Source organism: Leopardus geoffroyi, chromosome A2 (assembly GCF_018350155.1).
Source record: "Leopardus geoffroyi isolate Oge1 chromosome A2, O.geoffroyi_Oge1_pat1.0, whole genome shotgun sequence".
In the NCBI taxonomy this organism is placed as follows: domain Eukaryota; kingdom Metazoa; phylum Chordata; class Mammalia; order Carnivora; family Felidae; genus Leopardus; species Leopardus geoffroyi.
This window is the reverse complement of record NC_059331.1, coordinates 114582301-114601858: the sequence shown is the minus strand read 5'-3', so window position 1 is coordinate 114601858 and position 19558 is coordinate 114582301. Positions and strand designations below refer to the sequence as shown.

General features: G+C 43.1%; 1 protein-coding gene across 4 annotated transcripts in view; it reads left to right on the top strand.

Moving 5' to 3' along the window:
* The first annotated feature begins 1287 nt into the window (after nucleotides 1–1287).
* Nucleotides 1288–19558, top strand: part of CDCA7L (cell division cycle associated 7 like) — a 39508-nt gene continuing 21237 nt past the window's right edge. Inside the window, exon 1 of one of the 4 annotated variants that reach the window (XM_045495052.1) lies at nucleotides 1288–1819. In XM_045495052.1, coding sequence (XP_045351008.1) covers nucleotides 1796–1819 — 24 coding nt within the window. In that variant the 5' untranslated portion in view covers nucleotides 1288–1795. The remainder of the gene's footprint in view (nucleotides 1820–19558) is intronic. The other 3 variants (XM_045495053.1, XM_045495055.1, XM_045495054.1) reach the window with 3 other exon arrangements.

Sequence of the window (19558 nt, the reverse complement as noted above, 5' to 3'; positions counted from 1 at the left end):
TTCTAAGGGAATAAATTTCACTCTTGAGTTTCCTGGCAACCAAAGGGAAAAGGTAAAGAATAACGGAGACAATGCTGAATTTGGAGGCATAAGGAATGCTTTTCAGTTTGGCAGTCTGCAGTTGTTATTTACTAGCAGGGTGACAGGGATCTTTCCCCTAATGTATCTTCTTAGATTCTGTCTCCTTATTTAAAAATGTGGATAACAAGAATCTGGAAGAATATTGGGAAGATTTAAGGAGATAGGGCATAATAAAAATGAAAGTGGCTATAATGAATAGCTTATCCAATAAATAGAAAACAAAACTTTTTAAAAAAATCAGACCAGATTTTATTGGTCTTTCTTCCCCCACAGTCTGGAACATGGAGAGCACATAAGACATGTTTGCTGAACCAATGAAAGTAGGAAAAAGGGGGCAGTTCCCAGATGTTTTCCTCAAGCTTTAGCAAATGTTTGACCAACTTCATTCCCTGCTTCAACCAAGAAAAGATGAATGTCAGATTCCCAAGCAGCCAAGAAGGGCTGCAGAAGGTCTCACGCATAGTGTTCTGCTGTGAACTCAAGACCACAGTGCTAAACTGGTTCTCAATACTGCCCAGCAACCCTGCTAGGATTTGAGGACAACTTCATCCATCACCCTCCCCCAATACCTACTTTAAGCCTTCCACAATCTCCACCCACTTAATTCTTCACTCTTCATACCTGAACTTTAAGAATGCTTCCCTGACCTGTGCCAAATTAAGTCTCCCTGTTTTAAACCACCGTAGTACCACTTACCTTTTCCTTCCTGGCATCTATCATAGCTCTACATTTACTTTTATTTGCATCATTATAATTGAATTTATTATCACCATTATCGATGATATTTGAATTGTTAAATTATTAATCAAATTAATTGTGACATTACTGTTACACTTACCTGGATGAATATTGCATTTATGTCGTCATGCCCGTGGCTGGCTCCCGAAGCTCCGACAGAGCAGGGACCTGTTTTTTGTGCACTCTTGTGTTGCCAGGTCTAATACACTGCCTGACACATACTACCTGCTCAGCCAGTATTCGTTAATCAGCTTTCTGACCTCTAGAAATCTCTAGTGGGGCTATAGGCCTACGTGTACAATGGTGTAGCAAAGGCTGTCTAAAGTTCCAGGGGATTTTGCAGCTCCCCAACCCGGAATGCCTGGTTTGCAAAGTGAACCCTGTAGAAAATGTTTGGGGAGGCGGCGGAACCCCGCCCCTTTGCAACAGCGAAACAAAACCAGCTCTGAAGTAGCTCTATAATGCTTTTCTGGAGCACAGACACGGATTGCAACAGAGGCATCTGCTCCAGGGCAGGACCTGGAATAAGCCGTGCAAATATCCGGCGCGCGTAGCCGGGCGTGCCAGCTGGAGGCTGCGCCGGGACTGCCCCCTCATTTCTCCCGCGCGAAACCCGGCCGGACCGCTCCACTCCCTCCCGCCGCTGCAGGGGGGAGCCCGGCGCCCCCGCACCCGCAGCCGCCTGGGGCCGCGCCCGTCTGCTGCCTCTTCTCACGCCGCGGCCGAAGCGAAGTTCACCGGTCGCGAAAGTTTGGTCCGAGACTCGAGCCTCGCAGCCCAGCGCGGCGGCGCCGGGTGGGAGGCGCGGCGAGCTCCCCCGTCCCGGGCGCCAAGTGCGCCCCTCCCCGAGCCCGCCGGAGCTCCCGGCGCAGCGCGCGGGCTGCACGGCCGCGGGTGTTCTGCTGGCGACGGGCCCGTGGCGAGCCAGGTTCCCGCGGCCGCGTGGTAGCAGGAGGCTGGAGCCCGGGTGGGAAGAATGGAGCTGGCGTCTCGCTCACAGGTGAGGGTCCCGCCGCTACGCGGACGCTTCACGGCCTGCCTGCCGTTTGCTCTCGGCTCTCCTCCCCGCCTCGGGGTGGAAACGTGGCCCTGGGCCACCGCGTTGTGGATCTGGCCAGCCTAGCCCCGCGAACGCTGGAGCGGGCGCGCCGTGCAGGTGTGCGCAGGGGGTCGTCGCTGTGCCGCCAGGACTGGAGAGGCTGGGCGTCCCCGCGCGTGGCGCTCGCCTCCCTCCCGGGTGGGTGCCCTGGGGGTCGCAGGCCGGGCCGCTGGGGCCGCGAGCCTGAGGAGTGGACACGTTTCGAGGGAGGTGCAGGCGGGGGTGGAGAGGGGTGTGCGGGGCGCTTTCTGGTGCGCGCCCCCCACTTTCTCCGGGAATTGGCACGGAAATAAGGAAGTTTCAGGCAAGTGAGTTTTGTAGAAAACACTCAAGGGTCCTGTTCAACTCGGATAATGGGGTGTAATTTACAAGGAATTGCTGTTGTATTTGTTCTAGAACTTTAGTAACTGTTTTCAGGGAATAATTCGTAACCACTTGGAAGGGGAAATGGCAACGTCATGAGGCCAAGTTAAAAAACAAAAAGCCCAAGATCACAAAGCGTAAACAGCAGGACCCAGTTATGAATTATGGTCCTAACTAGGTTTTAAAAATCTCCATTAACACACACTTGAGAGTACCCCCAAATGTTTCACTGGGTGGTGGGAATGTGAACGTGGCTTCAGTTTCCTGTTTTACTTCTTAAGAGCTTTCCCTTTCTAGTAACGAACATACCTAGTATTTTCAGAGGTAAGTAATGCCAACTTTTTTGAAATGAACTAAAAATAAAACTTCTAGAAAGGGAAGGAAGCAGCTTGTGAGAGTTGGGGGAGGCTCTGTGTAACGGTTTTTTGTTTGTTTTGTGAGTGCCTTTGACTCACCGTTTCCACTTTACCTTAGACTGGTGGTATTTTACCTCTTTACCTGGGTGCTGGGCCTTGGAGAGAAAGAGAGAGAGAGAGAGAGAGAGGCGGGGCCCCAGGCCTTGGCATTGGGAGACTGAAGCGACTCAGCAGCGCCCAGGCTGCCCGAGCAGTCAGTGGTGCCTGAGCGCAGGCTGCTGTCACCTGCCTGAGTCCTGGCGCAAATTAGAGGCAGAGCCACTAATGGTTGGTCCCTTTGGCCATTTAGTGATGTCTGCAAGGTTTCCTGCAAGTAGACATTTGAGAAAAAAAAATGTTGTTTATAAGAGGGTATTATACTTAAATTTCCCCAGTGAGAGGAGGTATTAAAAGTAAGGAAAGGACAGACCTCAAGCGTAAGAAGGACTGAGATAGGGTTAGTTTTTTGCTTTTGTTTTATTTTCCACTGGCCTTGATGATATAATTAGTCTCTTGTGCTTCTAGGAGGCTTTACTTTCTCTAGGATCTCACCCTTTCTGGAAGGAGCCTTGGGCCCTAGGTGAATTTCATCAGAAAATGTATCTTGATAATATAGGATTATGGAAACCTGTTGTTCTGCCCTAACTACACTCCCACCACTTAGATGCATTTGGAAGTAAACATTTTATTGTCAAATAATGAGACTAATTTTTGGTAGCTCTAAAATGTTAAATAAACTATTTACCAGGTGCGGGTAATCCACAAATTATAATCTGACCTATTATGTACCAATTAGGGCAAATTACTTTATGTAAGATGATCAGGTTTTTTTTTTTTTTCTTTCCTAAAGACCTAATTGGCATCACAAACTAAGATGTGTGACGATTTTTCCAGTTGAAATGTTCCTGTTCATCATAATTTAAACATGAGCAGATTATAGTCTCTTTAAATTAGTGGGGAAGTTCTATAGGGTGGGCAGGTGACTGTAGGTGAGAGCACTTAATGAACATTTCAGGCACAGCAAGGTGCTAAATTCGAGTGGCTCTACCCTGTCCCCCAGCCTTATGAATAAAGCAGTGTGATGAACTGCCTGACGTGGCATTAGAGCACAGTGTGCAGTGGCTTTTAGTCTCACATACACAGTAAATATAATTTCCATCCCTTGGAAAGGGCAGAGCTGGAAGGGGTTCCAGCAAAGCCGCTTACGGCCTGATGTTCTAAGACATTGATTTAAACTGAACTCCCTTCTACTTTCTGCTTTTTTGGCAACCTCACCACTGTGTTAGATTTGATGTTCTCTGACGGGGACCACACCTCCTGTGGCTGAAGTCCTGATTGGGCCCATCACTGGGTCTTTATGTTTTTATGTTGAATGACAGGAGTAGTGCCCCAGTAAAGGCAAGGGTGTGGTCCCTTCCTGAGAGCCCTCTGGAGTGCAGCTCAAACAGGAGCTGCAGGCTGGGACTGCCGAAGCTTCCTAGCAGAAGAACCAGGAGGTTGTGAATGTCAGTGTTGTCCTTTTACTCTCTTCTTGCTCTAGGGTACAGGTTGGACTCTTGGAGAAGGAAACGGAGCTAGATAGTCTCCTAGTCATGCATGCTGTGGAAGGGGTAAAGAGGAATTTCTCTGGTGTTGACCTCATAGCTACAAAGTGTAGCCTTAGGATTCTCTGACTCAACATGTGTGCCCAGAGCTTCAGAAGCTGCTCACAGAGAGGGATTGTTGTGACTTCTTGGAAGGACCCCATAACGATTGGCCATTTTAATAGTCCCATATTTAAAAGGCCACTTGTTTTTTGTTTGTTTGTTTTGATGTACTTTTGACCATCCCATCTGTAGAACGGAATTCTCATTGATGAGGAGAAATGTCCGCGATCACAGCCATTCTGATATGGTCAGGTACGAAGAGCAGAAATCCATGAGATAATTCTGTGACTTAAAACAGTGAATATGATCGTAAATTAATGAAAAAGGTCAATAAAGCCATTCAAATAGAATAGTCTAGACATGTTCATCTTAAACTGTTCTTGAGAGTTCTGTTTTACTCTTCAGCACTTTCTCTGACCTACAGTTTAGAATTTTTTATCTCTAAGATAGAATTTGGTTTTTCCAAAGATCTAGATTTATTCACCAAAGTGGAACTGATACACGCTGGTGGAGGAGGGCTAGAGAGAAGAAAATATCAGTAGGACCATTTTCTTTTCTTCTTGGAAAGCAGTGGTTTTTGAATTTATTTTTTAAGTTTTTAATATTAATTCCACTATAGTTAACATACAGTGTTATATTCATTTCATGCGTACAGGATTGTGATTCAACAATTCTGTACATTACTCAGCGCTCATCATGATAAGTATACTAATCCCCTTCACCTGTTTCACCCATCCCTCACCCATCCCCCCTCTGGTAACCATCAGTTCTCTATCTGAACGTTTTTAAACAGGACCGTGCAGAAACATATTTGAAGTATAGCTGAAGTTAATGCGCAGAATACTTGGTCTTTAACAGTGCTAAATGCACCATCTGTATGCGGTGCAAAACATTGTAGAGTCTCACAGTTGGGGGCCAGGGTTTGTGTTCAGGTAGCTCATGACTTGTTTTCTTCCTAATCATCAGCTGATGACAGAGGGCTCCCTGGCTGGGTTAGTCCTATCAGATGTTCTTTGAGCACTTACTATGTGTTTAGTGCCCAGGTTGCTCTGGAACTCCTGGACTCTTCTGCCTTTGTCAGAACTCAGCTGGCTTCAGGGCCTTGGTTTTGGGGATGGGAGAAGACCTTAGGAGTCACCCTTTCCCACCTCCACTCCCCCCTTGGAAACTATCATTGCCTTTTATCAGATTGAATCTTCACTGAAGTTCGGTGAAATGGCTTGTATTATCTGGATTTTAAAGATACGGGGAACTGGAGTGATTTGCTCTGGGCAACCCAGCTAGGCAGGAGGCTGGATTCTGTCCTCAGTCTTGCCACTGGACTCCCGAGATCCATCTTGGCAAGTGACACAGCTTTCACTGAAATAATGTTATGAGGATAGAAATCTTTGTCCAGCTTACAGTGCCATTGAGTTACTCAAGGACGTGCTAAGTATAATGTATTGTGTAAATATGAGGGGTGGTGAGCACTTTTGAGTTTTCTCATTCCTTTGCTCTTCCCTTTAACTCCAAGGGCTGGGGCATTAGCAGCTGCTCTGGTTCTTCTTTTTCTTTTCTTTTTTTAAGTTTATTTATTTATTTTGAGAGACAGAGGCAGAGAGAGAGAGAGATGGAGAGAGAGAATCCCAGGCAGGCCCCCTGCACTGTCAGCAGTGTGGAGCCTGATGTGGGTTTCAACTCACCAACCACGAGATCATGCCCTGAACCAAAATCAAGAGTCAGATGTTTAACCCACTGAGTCACCCAGGCCCTGGGTCTGGTTCTTTTTTAGCAGCTGGCCAGATTAGGCTTTGGACCAGATTCTTTAGGTATAGTGTGTAAAAACGTGGGAATATGAGTAAGATCCATAAAGCTCTTATATAGGAATGGTACTTAGATGAATTTTTGTGCAAGTAATAACATGCTCATAAAAGCTGAAATAAAAACAAACTTGGAACTACTGCTCTACCTTTCCTTTTCTCTGGGTGTAATTTTTCTAGATATTTCCCATCTGGTGTTTGCCTGTGTTTAGTCACCATTTTTGCCTAATTTTGTAGTATGATTGCCATTTAAATTCTGCTTTCTTTAGCACTGTCCGTGCTATTTCTGGGGAGCTTGGAGGTCTTTGCAGTTTTCGTTTTTAATGACTGCAGTGTTTCATTGAAGTGTGTATTTTATGTATTTTTCTGTTGAAAAATTTTTCTTTATTAAAAGAAGAAACTTTGCAACACTACAGTGGTGGTGCATACCTAAGCCTTGTGTTAGAGTCCACGCTGTTGTTGTTGTTTTTTTTTTTTTTTTTAGTTTTATTTATTTTGAAAGCAAGAAAGCATGAGTGGGGGAGGGGCAGAGAGAGGAGAGAGAGAGAATCCCAAGCAGGCTCCACACCATCATCACAAAGCCTGAAGTGGGGCTCAAATCCACGAACAGGAACAACATGACCTGAGCGAAGTCAGATGCTCAACCAGCTGGGCCACCTAGGAGCCCAAGTCCATGCTGGTTTGTTTTCTTTCTTTCTTTCTTTCTTTCTTTCTTTCTTTCTTTCTTTCTTTCTTTCTTTCTTTCTTTCTTTCTTTTAAATGTTTGTTGTTGAGAGAGACAGAGTGCAGTTGGGGGAGGGGCAGAGAGCGAGGGAGACAGAATCAAAGCAGGCTCCAGGCTCTGAGCTGTCAGCACAGAGCTGGAAGTGGGGCTCCCACTCAAAAACTGTGTAATCCTGACCTGAGCCCATGGAGGCTTAACTGACTGGGCCACCGAGGTGCCCCCATGCTGTTTTTAATTACCGTTTCTTTATCATGTACTTACTGCCTCCTGAAAGGAATGTGCCTGATTTGCAGTGGATGGGAGTTTCCAACAAGTTTTCCTAAGGTATTGCCCCCTTTATTACTAGCCAAGAGAAAGCCAGTGTGTTTGCTCAGGTTGGAACCAGGGCTTATGATAATTAGATGGAAACATTGTTTTCTTCCTGAATGTAGAGCGCCTCCCCTATGTTTTTAGTTTGGGAGACTGCAGAGAGTAGTGGTAGAGGTCTGTTCCTCACCACCTAGGAAACCAAGAAGATCCCAGAATGTGCTAATGGATGATGGCTTCAGTGCCTGTGGACTGGGCTGTGCTGGAGTTTGTGCAGGTCAGTCATGTTGATGTGGAAGGACAGGGATACCCTGCTCTGAGCCCCTTGCCTCTGTGGCACCGGCCCATTTTTAAAAAGAGTTGCCCTCTTTTGTTTTGTTCATTTCAGTTATAAATCCTCTCCTAGGTGTCTGAAAGTGTTTACTGAAGGTTGGATGTCCAAAGGTAAAACAGTGGCTCCATAATAAGGGGTTTCTAAGAGCTAAGAAAAATGTATTTCTGGATCTGGCTGCACGCATACAAACCGGGTGCAGTTTGTAAAACTTTACCAGACGGTACACTTAAGGTATATGCACTTTATGTCACTTAAAATGTTTAAAAATAGCCACCCAGGTGTATGGGTGATAACTTCCCAGGTGTCTTGTGCCCCGCTGGTCGTACTGATGTCCTCAGCACTGGGTATAGTCCAGGGATCCCTTCCCCCAGACCCCAGGCCCTCCATAGCAGCCGCACAGCTGTGTGGGCAGCCCCCCATGTTTAAACCTCTGCTGCAGGAGGGTCCTATGTACTTAGAGACTGCCTTGCAGTTATGATTGAGCTCTGGCGTCCAGGTCTTCTGGCACAGAGCCTGGCGTGGCAGGCCTCTTCCTCTGTCAGGAGGGCCTTAGGATTTACCCCAGGGTAGTGGCTGGTGACCCTGAATCACGTGGCAGGCCGAAATGGTAATTATCCTGATGTGTGAAGGGTCTGGCATATAGCAGGGGTTAAATATTTGTTGAATTGTGCAAAAAAAACCCAACAAAAAACCCTGATGGTTTAGAGCTGCCACTGTGTAGTGGAAGTAAGAGTTATGACAGACTGGAACATCCTTTAGCAGGGCTTCTCAAATGTTTCTGTTGCACTAAAAGCGGAGAGGCCCAGAGGCCTGCCCCAGAGGCCTGGAGGTATAGCAGCCAGCCTTGTCTGTGCAGGGGATTTTTTCACCCATCTTCAGTTTTACCCAGTTTTATTTTTAAAAGTTAGGCCTGTTTTGCATTATGTTCCATATACATATATATAAAGCTTATTTATTTTGAGAGAGAGAACATGAGCAGGGGAAGGGCAGAGAGAGAGGGAGACAGGATCCCAAGCAGGCTCTGTGCTGTCAGCGCAGAGCTCAGCTCGGGGCTCCATCTCCTGAACCTTGAGATGGTGACCTGAGTGGAAATCAAGAGTCGCACGAAATTAACTGAAATTAACTGAGCCACTCAGGCGCCCCTCCATAATATATTTTTATTTATTTTAACACGGAAAGGATATTTAAGATTACTCTCCTGGGAAGAAAATTCCCTTCCCCTGCCCCACCTGTGATGGTGAAAGCCTCCCAGCCCTCCCTGAGTTCATGAGTTTGACAAGCAGGGTGAGTGTAAAATTTAGAGCATACCGGTAACAAATCCTGAAATAGAAAAGATACCTCCCTGCCCGCTCCCCCACCCCATAATATCTTTTTATTTAAAGCTCCATGACTCGGAGGGTAATTAAATGGAAAACAAAACAAAACACTTCAGTTGATACTGATATAAATGCCTAAGCATATTTTTTTTTTAATGCAAAATGTCTAATGCTTCTATTTTGTTCTCCATTAGCAATGGCTTAAAATGGAAAGTTAAGAAAAATAAAAGTGCCTTTAAAATTACTGCTTATTCTTAATTCTCTCTTTTATTTTTTTTCCTGACAGTTGGTCCCAGGCATTTTTTATTGGGGGATTTTTTTAATTAAAATAATTGAAGGCAGCGGGGGGCCTTGTGGTGGGGTGTTCTTACAAAACACTGCCCTTAATGGACTTAAAACAAAGCCTCCATCATTTTGTTTTCCCGCAAGGCCAGCTTCAGCATCTCACTGAAAAGAGCCCCTAGTCCTCAGGCCAACCTTCATTGTTACTAGTGTATCCTCTTCCTCCCCGGCTGTGGTTGGGACCAGAAGGGACACACTCCTAGGGAGTGTGTGCATTCACTGTCGCACAAGGTCAGGAGCTAAGTAGTGTCAGCAGCCCATAGGCCGTGTCTCAAAGATTGGGTGCATTCCCCTTCCCACTCTGCCAGCAGGGCCGAAGTGTGTCAAGAGGACCCCTGTGTTAAGGCTTTCAGGGCTGGGCTGTGGGATGAAGATCCCTCCCCCAGGCCCCTGTCACTGTCAGGGTCTGTTCCCTGCTTGTTTGGAGTGAGTGTGGGGTCACCTGCCTCCTCCAGGCAGTCACCTCCTGCCTGGCTGTTCTCCACGCTCTTGCTTCCCCGTCGGTCTGCCTTCAGGCTGACTCTGCCCTGCAGTTGGGGGGGCTGCCATCAGTGGTCCTTCCTGACCGTACCCGTCACCGCTGGGTCATTTGCCCTCCTGGACTTATTTCCCGGGTAGTCCTATTTCTCTCACCACATTGAAAACAGCTTGAAGATTGTTTCACCCTACGGTACATGACTCACCCTTCATGGGACTCCTTAGCATGATACTGTGCTGACATGCTCTTGAGTAATACACTGGGCAGTAATACACCCTTTAGTAACTTTCGGTAACGAACGTGGACCCAGCATCTTCACAGAATGCTGTTCGGCCATGGTTGGGAGGCCATCAGGGCTCTGTACAATTGATCAGGTTCCTTCCTTCTGGATAAAGGAGAGGGATGCATTTTCCTGGCTCTCCTAACAGGCAAGACTGTTTGACCTGCTTTGGCCCATCAAATGTGAGAAGGGTTGTGTGTCACTTCTGGGTGGAATTTTCTAAATGCCAGTGTGTCATTTGCCACGTCTCCTTCCCTCCGCTTCTGCATCTGCCAGCGTTCCAGGTAGCGGTAGCTGTGTCAGCCCAGGTCCCGTGTGAGGACAGTGCGGAAGAGTGTGGAATGGTGCACCTGGCTTGCCCGGGAGGAACGTGTCATCAACAGGAGAGAAGCCTTTTTTTGTTTCAACCCTTTAAGACTTGGTATTGTTTCTTCCTGCTTGGTAACCCGGCATGTCCTGTCACACAAAGGCTCTCCTATCTTAGCTGTTGGATTTGCTCTGTGGTGTTCATCAGAGTGAACTGGGGTTGTTGTGGTAATAGAAATACCTGGGCTTCTTTTCAATTGTAAGTTTAACGGGCTGAGGTGGGTGCTCCTGTATTAAGGAGTTTGGAGTGCAGGGACAGTATAAGTGCCCTGTGGTGGGCAGGAGAGCCCATTGGAAGCCATAGTCATTCTGTCCAGAATGCCCGTAGCACCTTGTTGAAAAACACTTGAGAGCAGACTTGTCCAGTGTGATGACTGGTCTTGTAGAGTCTAGTGGAATCTTGACATTGGCTTCATATTTCCAGTCTGCTGACTTTTCTGGAAAAGGAAATTAACCAGCTCTTCCCAAGTGGTTTGGCTGCTTCCCTCCCGGGACCTCTGCCAAAACTCCATTTCCTCTGTTACCCGATGGCTCCTCTAAGCCCTCGCACATACATGTCTGTAAGTTTCTCTTCACTTATAATTTCTTTCTTCAAAATAATGTTGGTGATTTTTTTTTTTTTTTGCCTATTATTTCATTGTGGTAAAGTATGCATTAGCATGGCATTGACTATTTCAGCCATTTTTAAGTGTATAATTCGTTGGCCAGAAACACAGTCACATTGTTGTACAGCCATCACCACTGTCCATCTCCAGAGCTTGTTCATGATCCTAAACTGAAACTCTGTGCCCATTGAACACTGACTCCCCATTCTCACCCTCCCCCTTGTCCCACCACCATTGGTAACCTTTCTACTTTTCTGTCTCTATGAATTTGACTATGCTAGGTACCACAAGTAAGTGGAATCATAGATACTTGTCTTGTTGGGTCTTATTTCACTCAACATAATGTTTTCAGTTCATCCATGCTGTATGTCAGAATTTCATTCCTGTTTAAGGCTGAGTAATAATACTTTGCATGTGTATACCGTATTTTGTTTATTCATTCACCCATCCGTGACGGTTGGGCTGTTTCCACCATTTGGCTATTGTGATTAATGCTACTATAAACATTGGTATAAAATAACTGTTTGAGTCTCTGATTTCACTATTTTTCATACAAAGACCAAAAGTGGGATTACTGGGTTATATGGTAATTCAGTGTTGGCGTTTTTGAAAAGCTACCATATTTTTGCCATAGAAGCTGCATTGCTTCACCTCCTCATCAACATTGCACATAAGTTCCACTTTCTCTATGTATATATCAACACTTAATTTCTGCTTTTTTCAAGTAACAGCCATCCTAATGGATGTGATGTGGCATCTCATGGTGCTTTTGGTTTGTATTTCCCTAATGGTTAGTGTTTCGAAGCATCTTTTCACATGCTTCCTGGCCATCAGCTTGTTTTTGGAGAAATATCTTTTTAAGTCCTTTGCTCTTTTAAATTGGGTTTTGCTGTTGTCTTTCAGCTATAGGAGTTTTCTTTGTATTCTGGATATTAATCCCTTATCAGATACATGATTTACAAATATTTTCTCCCATTCTGCAGGTTACCCTTTTCAATCTCTTGATAGTGTCTTTCGATGTATAGAAGTTTTTTATTTTGCCAAAGTGCAGCTTATCTACTTTTTTTTTCCTGTTGTTGCCTCTACCTTTGGTGTCACATACATGAAATCATTGCCAAGTCCAATGTCATGAACCTTTCCCTTTATATTTCCTGCTAAGTTTTAGAGTTTTAGGTCCTACTTTTTAGGTCTTGGACACATTTGGGTTTTTTTTGTAGGTTGTTGTGTTAAGATAGGGATCCAGCTTCATTCTTTTGGGTGTGGATATCCAGTTTTCCCAGCATCATTTCTTGAGAAGATTCTCCTTTCTCCTTTGAATAGTCTTGGTACTTTGTCAAAAATCATTTGACCACCATATATGTGAAGGTTTATTTCCGGGCTGTCTGTTCTATTGCACTGTCTTTACACTAGGACCACACTGTTTGGATAACTTTGTAGTGAGTACTGAAATCAGTAAGTGTAAGTCCTCTAACATGGTTCTGTTTTTGTATGTATGTTACGTATTTTTTAAGGATTTTAAGTAATCTCTACACTGAATGTGGGGCTCTAATTTACAACCCCTAGATCAAGAGTCGCATGCTCCAGTGACTGAGCCCACCAGGGGCCTTTGGTTCTTCTTTTTAAAGATTTGTTTTGGTTATTCTGAGTCCCTTGAGATTCCACATGAGTTTTAGGAGGGGGGCTTTCTCCTGCAAACAAATATTGCTGGGATTTGATAGAACTGCATTGCATCTGTAGATAGCCTTGGGTAGTATTGTCACCTTCACAGTATTAAGTGTTCCAATCCATGAATGTGTGATGTTTTTTTCATCTGTTTCTGCCTTCTTTAATTTGTCTCAGTGATGTTTTTCACTGTAGTTTTCAGTGTAGTCTTCCTGCCTGTTGCTTCAGGTAATTCTAAGTGTTGCATTCTTTTTGATGCTATGGTAAATGGAATTGTTTTTTTAATTTCCTTTTCAGATTGTTCATTGTTAGTGTGTAGAAATGCAACTGATTTTTGTGTGTTGATATTGTACCCTGCACCATTACTGAATTAGCTAATAGGGCCCACGGGTTTTATGGAATCTTTAGGCTTTTCTGTATATATGATTATGTCACCTGCGAACATAATTTTACTGCTGCTTTTCCAATTTGGATGCCTTTTATTTCTTGTATAATAGCTCTGGCTAGAGCTTCAGATACTATGTTGAATAGAAGTAGTGAAAGTGGGCATCCTTGTCTTGTTGCTGAGCTTAAGGGAAAGCTTTCAGTTTTTCACCATTATGATGTTATCTGTTTATCCATATATGTCCTTTATTATGTTGAAGTTTCCTTCCATTCTTTGTTGATTAATTTTTTTGGTTTGGTTTGGTTTTACCCTGAAAGGGTGGTGAATTACGTCACATGCTTTTTCTGCATCTGTGGAGATGATCATGTGTTTTGTTTTCTTTTATTATGTTAATAGTAGTGTATTACATTGGCTGGTTTTATATGTTGAACCATCTTGCACACCAGAAACAGGTCTCACTCAGTCATCTTGTATAATCCTTTTTTTTTTTTTTTTTTTTCCTACGCTACTGCATTAGTCTTGTTAGTATTTTGTTGAGGATTTTTGCATTGATATTCACAAGGGGTATTGCTCTGTGCTTTTCTTGTAGGGTCTTTGGCTTTGTTGTGAGGGTAATACTGGCCTCATGGAATGAGTAAAGAAGTGCTCTCTCCAATTTTTTGGAAGAGTTTGAGAAGGGTTGGTGTTTAACTTTTAAGTATTTTATTCACCAGTGAAGCCATCTGGGTCATGGGATTTACTTTGTTGGAGGACTTTTGATTACCAATTCAAATCCTTAGTGGTGAGAAGTCTATTCAGATTTTCTATTCATGAATCAGTCTTGGAAGGTTGTGTGTTTCTAGGAGTCTGTCCATTTTATCTAGCTAACCTAGTTTGTTGGCATTCGGTTGTTCATAGGACTCTTTTATTATCCTTTTTATTTCTGTAAAATTGGTAGTAATAACCCCACTTTATTTCAGTAATTTGTATCTTTTTTTCATCGTGGGTCTAGCTAAAAGTTTGTCAATCTTGATATTTTCAGAACACCAGCTTTTGGTTTTGTGGCTATTTCTCTATTGGTTTTCTATTCTCTATTTGTATCTGCTGTAATCTTTATTATTTCCTGCCTTCTCTTATCTTTGGATTTAGTTGGCTATACTTTTTCTAGTTCCTTTTATGGTGTAAAATTAGTTTGTTGGTGGGGCACCTGGGTGGCTCAGCTCATGATCTCATGGTTTGTGAGTTCGAGCCCCACGTTGGGCTCTGTGCTGACAGCTCAGAGCCTGGAGCCTGCTTCAGATTTTGTGTCTCCCTCTCTCGCTGCTCTTCCCCTGCTCACATGCTGTCTGTCTCTCTCAAAAATAAATAAAGATTAAAATTAGTTTGTTGGCTTGAGATCTTTTTTAACATAAGTGTTTACAACTTTGAATTTCCCTTTTAGCTTTGCTTTCTCTGCAGACCGTAAGTTTTGGTGTATTTTGTTTTCATTTTCACTTGTTTGAAAGTGTTTTCTAACTTCCATTGTGATTGTTTCTTCTTTGGAGTGACTCAGTGGTTATTTAAGGGTGTGGTGTTTAATTTTTACATATTTGTGAGTTCTAGTCTTCCTTCTGTTACTGATTTCTGGTTCTGTTCCATTCTGATCAAACAAAGACAGTTTGTATGATTTCAAATGTTTTAAATTTATTCTGACTTATTTTGTGGCCTAACATATGGTCTGTCCTGGGGAGTTTTCTGTGCGACCTTGAGGAAAATGTATATTCTGTGTTGGTTGGAGTGTTATATATATGTCTGTTAGCTCAAATTGGTTTATCGTATTGCTCAATTCCTCTATTTCCTTATTGATCTTCTGTTTTACTGTATCCATTATTGAAACTGGGGTATTGAAGTCTCCAACTCTTATTGTAGAACTGTCTCTCCTTTCATTTCTGTTAGCATTTGCTTCATATGTTTTGGAGCTCTGAAGTTTTGTGCGTGCATATTTTTAATTGTAATGGCTTGTTGGTGAATTGATCTTTTTAACAATATGCCCTTGTAATATTTTTTGACTTAATGTCTACTTTGTCTGACACTGGAATAGTCATTACATGTCTCTTTGGGTTACTATTTGCATTGAATATCTTTTGTGTCCTTTCACTTTTCAGCCTAAATGTCTTTTTAGGCATGAAGTGAGTCTCTTACAGATAGTATACATTTGGATACCAGTTTTGTTTTTTAATTCTTCCTTCCTGTGTCTTTTGATCGTAGAGTCTAATCTGTTTGCATTTATTTTTTTTAACCTTTTTTAAAAGTTTATTTTTAGAGAGCGAGTGGGGGATGGACAGAGAGAGGGTGAGAGAGAGAATCCCAGATAGGCTCCACACTGTCAGCACAGAGCCCAGTGTGGGGCTCAAACCCATGAATTGGCAAGCTTATGACCTGAGCTGAAATCAAGAGTTGAATGCTTAACCAACTGAGCCATCCGGTCTCCCTAATCTGTTTGCATTTAAAGTGGTTACTCATAGGGAAGGACTTGTACCATTTTGTTTTCTTTTGTTCTCTCTTTTTTTTTTAATAGCTTTTTTGCCCCTTGTTTCCTCCGTTAGTGCCTACTTTTGTGTTTTGTTGATTTCTTTGTAATGGTGTATTTTGATTCCCCTTTCATTTCCTTTTGTGTGTATTCTATAGATTTTTTTTTCCTCTGTGTTATCATAGGGGTTACATATAACATTCTCTAATTAAAATAATTTGATTGCTACCGATTTGTCATTGGCATACAAAACCTCTACTCCTATACAGCTCTGCCCCCTCTTTTGTTATTGATGTCACCGATTACATCTTTATGCATTGTGCACCACTAACAGATTCATAGGTGCATTTTTATACTGTAGAAAAGAAAAAGTGGGGTTACAGATTGAATTTACATTAATACCAGTATTTATATTTTACTTGAAAACTTTATATTTCATATGGCTTTGAGTTACCCTCTGGTTCCCTTTCATTTCATCTCAGAGGACTCCCTTTAGGCTTTCTTGTTAGGCAAGTATGGTACTAATGAACTCCCTCAGCTTTTGTTTATTTGGTAATGTCTTCATTTCTCCCTCATTTTTGAAGGACACTTTTGCCAGATACAGAGTTCTTAGTTGACAGAACTAAGTTTTTTCCTTCAGTGCTTTAAACACATCATCCCACTGTCTCCTGGCCTTCAAGATTTCTGCTGAGCAATCAGCTGATTATCTTGTGGAGGACTCCTTATATGTAATGAGTTGCTTTTCTCTGGCTGCTTTTGGTATTCTGTCTTTGTCTTTTTGTTTAAGTTTATTTTATTTATTTTGAAAGCACCAGTGGGGGAGCGGCAGAGAAGGAGAGAGAGAATCCCAAGCAGGCTCTGAGCAGAGCCTGACACGGGGTTTGAACTCACAAACTGTGAGATCGTGACCTGAGCTGAAGTCGGATGCTTAACTGGCTGAGCCACCCAGGTGCCCCACACATTTTTTGATTGGATGGTTTTTGTTGCTGCATTGTAGGAGATCTTTATTCTCAGTGCTAGAGCCTTACTGCTTACATGATTTGCAGCTATTATCCCATTCCGTAGGTTGCCTTTCACTCTCTTAATATCCTTTGATACATAGATGTTTCTACTTTTGATGAAGTCCATCTTTACCAGTTTATTTTTCTTTTGTTACTCATGTTTTTGGTGTCCTCTTAAGTTCAGGTTTTTTTGATTGAATTAAATACTAACTAATATGTATTTTATTGAAAAATTGCATTTGCTTGGGATGTCTTTTGTAGGGGTATTAACAAGTTGTGTGCCCTTTAGTAAGTAGGCTGAACTTTGCTGCCTTTTGGAATGAGGGGAAATCCTCCCAACTGATGGATGACATCTCATCACACTTTGGTAATCCTTGACTTTATGATTGTCTTAGCTATTAATAGTTCATATACTCCTTTCACTCTGAGTTTAACCGTATTTTCTGGAAGTCTTTGAATCTCACTGTATGTATGTATGTTTGTTTTTTTTTTTTTTTAACTACACTGTTTTAGATGTATATGACCAAATTTCTGTTTTGAAACCTGAATCCCATTTGTTCTCTCCTTAGTTCTGTGTGAGGGTGTTTGTCCAGGCGTACTCTCCCCTTCGTCGAGGGTGCCCTTAAATGACACAGTTGCTGGTTGAGAAGGACACTTGTCTTAATTTCTGTTGCTTTCATCACTTAGGGAGGTTGAAGACTTTTAAAATAACGTTTTTAGCCTCTTCTCTGTTCCTTTTTAGTGGATTTTCTTTGTTTTACCTATTTTATCTGTGTGACTCTTGGAATATACCATTTTGTATGAGCTTCTCCGTAACATTAGTAATTTGTCTACTTGTGGCACATCTTTTCTCCCAACTTTTTTTCCTTTGCAAAATTTTTCTTTTTAGAAGTTTAAAACTGTTAAGTGGTCCATGATCCTACTCTTTTCCAGTTTTTAAAATTTATTTTTATATTCTTTTTTTTTCCTTTTTTTTTCTTTTTGTTTATGTTTTAATTTTATTTTTGAGAGAGAGAGAGAGACAGAATGTGAGTGGGGAAGGGGCAGAGAGAGTGGGAGAAACAGAATCTGAAGCAGGCTCCAGGCTCCAGGCTGTCAGCACAGAGCCCGATGTGGGGCTCGAACTCACGGATGGTGAGATCATGACCTGAGCCAGAGTTGGACGCCCAACTGATTGAGCCACCCAGGTGCCCCTTTATATTTTTATTTTAAAGAGAGAGTGAGCACACAGGCAGGAGAGAGGGGCAGAGGGAGAGAGAGAATCCCAAGTAGGCTCCACTCTCAGCACAGAGCCCGATGTGGGGCTCTGGGACCCACGACCTGGGATCATGACCTGAGCTGAAATTAGGAGTTGGATGCTCAACAGACAGAGCCACCCAGGCGCCCTCTTTTCCATTTTGATCTGCTTAACGTGCGTGCTTAAAGTCTCCCCCATTCAGAGGCCAGCTGTGTGTTCACATTACATATATTCTCCTTTGTGGTATCGAGAGAGAAGCAAAATGAACCGGGTTACTCTTCTCAGATAGGCAGTTTTGCCATCATCAGTGACTGACATCATCTTTTCCCCATTGATGTGTGGTGTTCTTCTTACCAAATCTTAATTCTGTGCGCTAGGATCCAAGTCTAGGAAATCTGTAGGTCTACACTGTTTCTACATAATTTTCTTCCTTTTTCCTGACTAAGGCTTAATTTATATACAATGAAATTAATCGTTTTTATTGTTCAGTTCTATGGATTTTTGTGTAATCACTACCACAATTGATTTTATCATCTCTCAAAAGTTTCTTCTGACCTCGAGCCTCAGGCAGCCATTGATCTGTGTTCTGTTTCTATAGTTTTGCCTTTTCCAAAATGTCACATAAGTGGAATCAGACAATATGTAGCTTTTTTCACTGGGCCTAATGCATTTGAGGTTTATCCATATGGTGTCTATCAGTAACTTACTCTTTTTTTATTGCTGGCAGTATTCCATGGTATTTCTGTCCCCCGTTTTGTTTATCCATTTCTACCTGGTTTGGATTTGTTGTGGGTTTGGGAATAAAATTGCTGATTACAAGTTTTTTGCAAACCTATGTTTTCATCCCATTTGGGTAAACACCTAGGAGCAGGAATGCTGTATCATGTGCTAAGAGTGTTTAATTTCATAAGAAGCTGCTAAATTGTTTTTCCAAAGCGGCCCTACCGTTTGGTATTTCCATCCCCCACTTATGAGAGTGCCGGGTGCCCCGCATCCTTGTCAGTCAGTGGATTGCTGCTGAGCTGCACAGAAAGATGACAATGCTTGGGCCTGATGTCGTGTTCCATTGCTGAACTGGTCACACATCGGAAGGATGTCCCCTTGAACCTTTTATCAGGTGCGTTGCGTAGAAATCTTGATTTCTTTGTCGAGTCTGTTAAATAGCATTTTTTATTGAAGACACTTGAGTATCTTATGAAGATTTTTGCTAAATCCTAGAGCTTGTGACTGAAACTCCTCATGCCTTTTGAAGTTAGGCAGCAAGAAACAGAGCCCTGAATGCCCCAAGAATGCCTACTGGTGTTTGCTTTTTTGAAAACGTGTTCTTTCCTTTTGTTCCCAATTGGTAATTACAGTGCCCTAATGGTACCTTTGGAGCCGATGCAGAAGTCTTAGATGAAGAGGGAGGAATTGGGCCAACATAGGCTTTGCATGGGGCGGGGGTCAAGGGTTGGGGGGTGCTGCCGCTACCGCCCGGGGCTGATGTAGTTGTGGCCGGAAGAAATTTACTCGTATTGCCAGCCTTTCCAGCCTTTCCATTCCTTACGGATGCTTCTGTTAAATCATTACATGGGATGCGCTTCCTTCTTTCACCTTTTATGTTAAAACAGGCTTCTGGGGGCGCCTAGGTGGCTTACTTGGTTAAGCATCTGACTCGTAGTTTCGGCCCAGGTCATGATCTCCTGGTTCCTGGGATCTAGTCCCGTGTTGGACTCAGAGTTGAGTGAGGAGTCTGCTTGAGATTCTCTCTCTCCCCTTCTCCGTGCCCCTCTCCAGCTCTCTCTCAAAATAAATGAATTTAACAACGACAACAAAATAGGCTTCTGAGCCAGTGGAGCTCTCTGATTCATAGAACGGTGGTGAGTCAAACGGAAGCTAACTGGAACCAGTCACGATCCTTCATTGCCACTTTA